Source organism: Merops nubicus, unplaced genomic scaffold, assembly GCF_000691845.1.
Source record: "Merops nubicus isolate BGI_N331 unplaced genomic scaffold, ASM69184v1 scaffold16727, whole genome shotgun sequence".
Classification (NCBI taxonomy): Eukaryota; Metazoa; Chordata; class Aves; order Coraciiformes; family Meropidae; genus Merops; species Merops nubicus.
In genome coordinates this window covers 43853-49237 of record NW_008622516.1, presented here as the reverse complement: position 1 = coordinate 49237, position 5385 = coordinate 43853, and the positions used below count along the sequence as shown (strand labels likewise).

At 40.7% G+C, this 5385-nt stretch overlaps 1 protein-coding gene across 1 annotated transcript in view; it reads left to right on the top strand.

Annotated features, from left to right (window-relative positions):
- Window positions 1-653: 653 nt before the first annotated feature.
- Window positions 654-5385, top strand: part of LOC103777279 (chromosome unknown open reading frame, human C11orf30) — a 38457-nt gene continuing 33725 nt past the window's right edge. The window contains exons 1-3 of the mRNA XM_008944827.1: window positions 654-723; window positions 4184-4283; window positions 4926-5000. Of these exons, the coding sequence (XP_008943075.1) occupies window positions 654-723; window positions 4184-4283; window positions 4926-5000 (245 nt within the window). The remainder of the gene's footprint in view (window positions 724-4183; window positions 4284-4925; window positions 5001-5385) is intronic.

The window sequence follows — 5385 nt, the reverse complement described above, 5'->3', positions numbered from 1 at the left end:
CGCAGCGCGGCCGCGGGCCGGCCCAGGCCTCCCGCTCCTCTTTTTCCTTTATTTCCCTCCTTGCAATGGGGAGATGCTCCTTCCCCGCCACCCCCGGAATCTCGCCGAGATTCGGTCTGGCGAGGGGGTGTTCCCATGTTTGTTTGTTTGTTTGTTTAGGGGGGGCTGGTGTTGGTGCATAGAAAGCAAATTTTCACGGTGTTTTTGCCATTCGCTCATGTAGTAGGCTAGTACTAAATGTATTCCCCGAGGGGAAGGGGGAGCGTGCGGTTAGCTGGAAGAGTTCTTATGCTCTGTGCATAAAGAGAGGGAGGAGACTCGAATATCAATTCGGAGATCGTTTCAGCATGAAAAAAAAAAGGCTTGAGAAAACGATGGGAAACTCGGTAAAAAGGCTTTGGTGATGGATCCCAGCAAGAGAGAGAGGAAGTCGGTGCCCTTGTGAAGCTGCTGAATTCCTGCATGGCAAAGTGTGCCCTTACAAAGGCTGGAGTGGGGATAGGAACGGATATGTCCATGGAGTTCTGAGCAGGCTGAGGAGAGTTTGCATTAATCGGCTTGGGGAATCAATAGGTGATGGACTTGCACTTACTGCATATGTTTTCTTTTTCCAGCGAGGCTGAGCTCTGTGGGAGCACAAATACAAGGGGAAGATGCCTGTGGTGTGGCCAACTCTTCTGGACCTCAGCAGAGATGAATGCAAGAGGATCCTTCGCAAACTGGGTACAGTAAGATACAATTTGTGGGTCTGTATGTTTGCCCTTTTAAGATCTGCCTGCCTGCTACTTCCATGAAATACTTTAATATGTCTACAGGCAACTTACAAGTCATTTCCTGCATTTTGCATGTGTCATTCGTTTGACAGCCCTGGCTTGAAATGATGTTTGGCAGATGCTCTCTGCCTGAGCAAAATGAATAGAGCAGAATTGTTTTGGTTTGGTCGAATCTCTCATGGCTGTCCTAGTCCCTCTCTGCCTCGACGCTGCAGTCTTGCATTGCTGTTCTTTTTACCACTATTAATGTGCTATGAGAGAGGAGAGTCTTCATTTGTTTTTCGATTCTGTATTAGTCACCTTTTTGCACCCCCAAAAAAATCGTGGAACCCTGGTTTATCTGGCACTGTGGGACTGAGCTCAAGTGGTAACGATACTGTCTTAGAGACTTGAAACAGAAGGAAAGAAATTTGTGATAATTTGTGATTTGCAGTTACACAGATTATCAGGGAAGTGTAAAAACAGCATTCTTGCTTCACTGTCATAACAACAAGAGCTTTCTGCAGTGTTTCAAATGTAATTCAATATATGAGACCCTTGCCCAATAGGTAGATGTTGGGAGATTTTTTTTTTTTTTTGCTATCTGCCTTTGTAAATACACATGTGCAAGGAGATGTTCTTTTGTATTTTGGAAGGTAATAAAAATATTTTCTTTCTCCTCACGTGTCCACTTTTGGCTACCACAGGAGAGAGAATCCTTTGTTAGACCATTGATCTGATCTTGCACAGAACTCATTTGTGAGTTCTTAGAGCTGAATTGCTTTTTATTTAGTTAAGTTTTTTTTGCGGGTTAAATGATACATAGTACTAGAAGGGAAGAAAAAAAACCCTTAGATTTGTTTTCAGACTTTCTTCTGCAGAGCACAAGCTAGGAGATGATGTCAGGAAGAATGTTGAGACTCCCTCTAACTTCCTGTGACCGTCAAGTTACAGATTTTCTTGCTCTCATTTTACTTGAATGTTAAAAGATGATTTGCTGTCCTTCTTAACAATGCCAGAGTTCTCACACGTTAAAAAGCCATACACTTTATTTTCTGAAAGTGGAGGATTTATTTGCCCTTTGTCTTTCATTTCTTGGGAGCTTGGGGTTTGCGGGAGCAGGCAGTGACGCAGGTGTTGCACACAACGTTGCAACTGAGCTGTATATCCATTGAGGTGACAGCACTAGGTCTTAAGCGAGGCTCAAGAAGTACAAAAACTAGGAGAAAGTGCAGGATGCCAGAAGATTTGAACCGGATCTGTGCTACTCAATTTTGTTAACGTAGCTCTGCTGGCTAGAAGCATGGAAAAAAAAAAAACCAAACCCTTCCACCCCAGCTGACGGCAACGTGCTGGCAGAACCTTGCTGGTGCAGCTGAGCCAAACAGAACTGCAGCTACACCTCCTTCAATGACATAACCTAGGCTGACAGGAGGAAAAAAAAAACCAAACAAACAAACAACCAAACAACAACAACAAAAAAAAAAACACCTTTTTTTTTTTCCTGGCATGAGCTGTGTCCCCACAAGGGGGCCCTGCCAGCGTTACAGAGCATCAGAGGCTGGAGCAGCCGGGTCTCTTCTAGGGTAGAGGAGTTCTCTCGGTTTAACTAGATGCACCACAAGACCGGAAGATGCAGGAGCCTGGGCAGCGTCTAATGGTCACATCCAGCAATATTCATCAGCTTTAGAGTCCCACTTTTCCAGCTCTCATCCCATGGTTCAGCTGCTCATCATGAGTGAAAGGCAGTGGTGTAGGTGAGGCTGAATTTCATCCCTCTGCAGCGTTCCTGGTTTGTAACTAAGGGGATGGTGGTGGCACCTGATGCCTGAAATAATGATATTTCTTTGTAAAACTTATTTTGACGGTTTGATGTGTTCTGTTTCGGAATGAGAGAACTCCATTTAGTGATTGCTACTTGGACCTATGGTGAGGAAGCTAGTTACAGCTCTTCTGGCATCTTTACTAGCTTCCAAAAGGCCCAAATGTGCATTTTTAAAGCCCTAGTGTGGAGGATCTCTATTAAAAATGCAGAAAGGAAAAAAAAAAATTCTATTCTTGCTAAATAATTATATGGTTGAATCTGAGAATTACTTTGTTGTTAACAGAGGAAAATAATTAGTATCTTAAATACTCTAACGTGATTGTCTAAGTAAATGTTGATATTGGTAATAACCGTGGCATTAATTAGCAAATATTTTTGCTAATTGCGCCTGCAGGTCACTGGCATCCCAGTGCAGGCTGCATAGTTAACCAGAGCGACTCTGCTTTGTGTTTTGTTTGCTTAATCAGGACAGGAGAGCAGGAGTTCTTTTCAGCACCATTCCTTGATTTGATTTGTAAATTAGCTGTTTGGAATCCTAAATGGAAAGCTTTTCAGAGGAGCATCAGCCTTTCACTTGCAGCAAACTTCAGAGGTGTTAGGCTTTGCCCTCCCCCTTTTACTCTTACCTGTGCTTAGCTGGGGTTTGTTGTGGGGTTGGTTTGGGTTCCCTGCTGCAATGAGGGTGCAAAATGTAACCTGAAAGAATTTCGAATTCTCATTTAAAGCAGGAGTTTAGCTCAGTTTAAAGAAACACTATTTAAGCTTAGACTAGCAAGTCTTTGGCAAATTAGCAGACTCCATTTATAGCCTTAGGTGTATTTTCACCCTGCTTAGTAGGACAAAATTCAGAAGTTGTAAGTAGTTTTTAACTACTTTTTAAAACACTGATGACGCGACATTTACGTAGGTCACCTGGATTATAAAATTATATTAAATCAGAGGTGTATTTTTGTGAGTTAATCTTGGTGATGGCTTTACACTTCTGAAGAGCTGGGTAGTTTCTTTTGTGTGGAGCAGGTTTAATTCAGGGAGTTGAGTTCTTTTCAGATGGGAGTGGTTGTACATGTGAAGGAAATGGATGTAAAAGGTTATGACGAGTGTATTTAACAAGCCAGAGCTAATGTTCTCTGTGCTAATTGAGGAAAAGCATATGAAAAAAAAAATCAGTTGCTCTTTTGGCAGAGTATTTCTGTTTTTTAAGCTGAGCTTTTCTATGCAACTTTTAATAATGATCTGTGTTAACAATTTTCTCCTGCTGCTTCTAGAGAATTCTGAACTACTCCAAATCTGTGGGCTTTTCCTTCCAAGTTTTCTGGCTGAACTGTCAGCTCAGAGAGCTTGAAATATTCGGCTGGGTTTATAAACTAGATAATCCTCTGTGATGATACAATTGTTTCATAGAAAAGCTGTACGCTGCAGAGTAATTGACTGAGAGAGTTCTAAGTCATCAATCTCTTCTCCAAAGTGCTAAATAATTGAAAGACATGTTCCTCTTAATGATTTTGAAAATTAATAGAATACTGTCAGTAATACTGAAAATAACTTTTTTTTTTTTGTTCTTTGCTGTGAGCATTAAATAGAAATACTATTTGCTCTAATCCTTCAGAACTGGAGGCATATGCAGGTGTCATCAGTGCCTTACGTGCACAGGGAGACCTTACGAAAGAGAAGAAGGATCTTCTTGGAGAACTCTCTAAAGTGCTTAGGTAAACCTGAATGACCTTTTTAAAATAAGAACCAATGACCTGTTTTCTGTAAGGTACTGCATGCTCTTGCTGTCACTAGTACCACAAAGCAAAACTTAGAGAACTTTCTCCATCTTGTGGAGGTTTAACTTCTGTTCAACTTCAAGTCTTTAAATAAGGAAAACAACTGTGCTTCCGTGGGTGAAACTGTACTGTTCTGGTGGTGTTTCTTGAGATACTGAGTGTTAAAAGGATTACAGCTGGCTCATGAGTGTCCACTAGCTTGGTGTTTCATCAAGCTAGGACTTTAAGGTCTTTAGGCCCAAGTTAGATCAAGAAAGAACACTGCATATTCTGTACAAACTTTTCTACCTTACACTTTAAATTTGTTGCTCTCATTGGGAGGTTGAATTCTAGCTGTTTTGCAGGGGTAACCTGTGAACAGCAATGTTCTTTTGATTCTTCAGTAATATTTTTGAACAGTAGTACATTGATTCTTTCTTGCTGTGATAGAAGTTGTTAAGTGACAAATCTCTTAAGTGTAAATGCCTGTTCCCTTTCATCTCTCAAATAGGTTATTCATAAGTTTAATTTTAGGTAGAAGTTTTAGATAAATGTTCATGTCTCCCTCTGACTAAAATATATGGCTGGTTTTTTTAATAGTATTTCAACGGAGCGACATCGTGCCGAAGTTCGGAGAGCAGTAAATGATGAACGACTGACAACTATTGCACACAAGTAAGTTCCAGGCTCTTTTCTACATCATCTTTGGAAAATCCATTGTGCCTTAACTGAACGATAGAACTTTGAAGATTGCTGATGGTTTAAGGAATGATAGTTCAAACAGCATATGGATGAAGGAATTAGTGTTTCAGATTGACCTCATGGAACTAGAAACATTTATCTACTATCGTCGAGTTTTGGATCTGAAGGCATTGCATTCAAGGCACAAGTACAATATAGAAAACAGGTTTTTGTCTTGAAGTGTTTTCTGTAAGGTAGACCAGGAGAGGCAGAAGGTGGAGAAAATGGAGAAATCCATAAGCAGGATGAAAAGATTTGCTTTATGATTATTTGCTTTACCTTTTATTTTATTTAAATTCGTTATATGAAGAGGGACTTA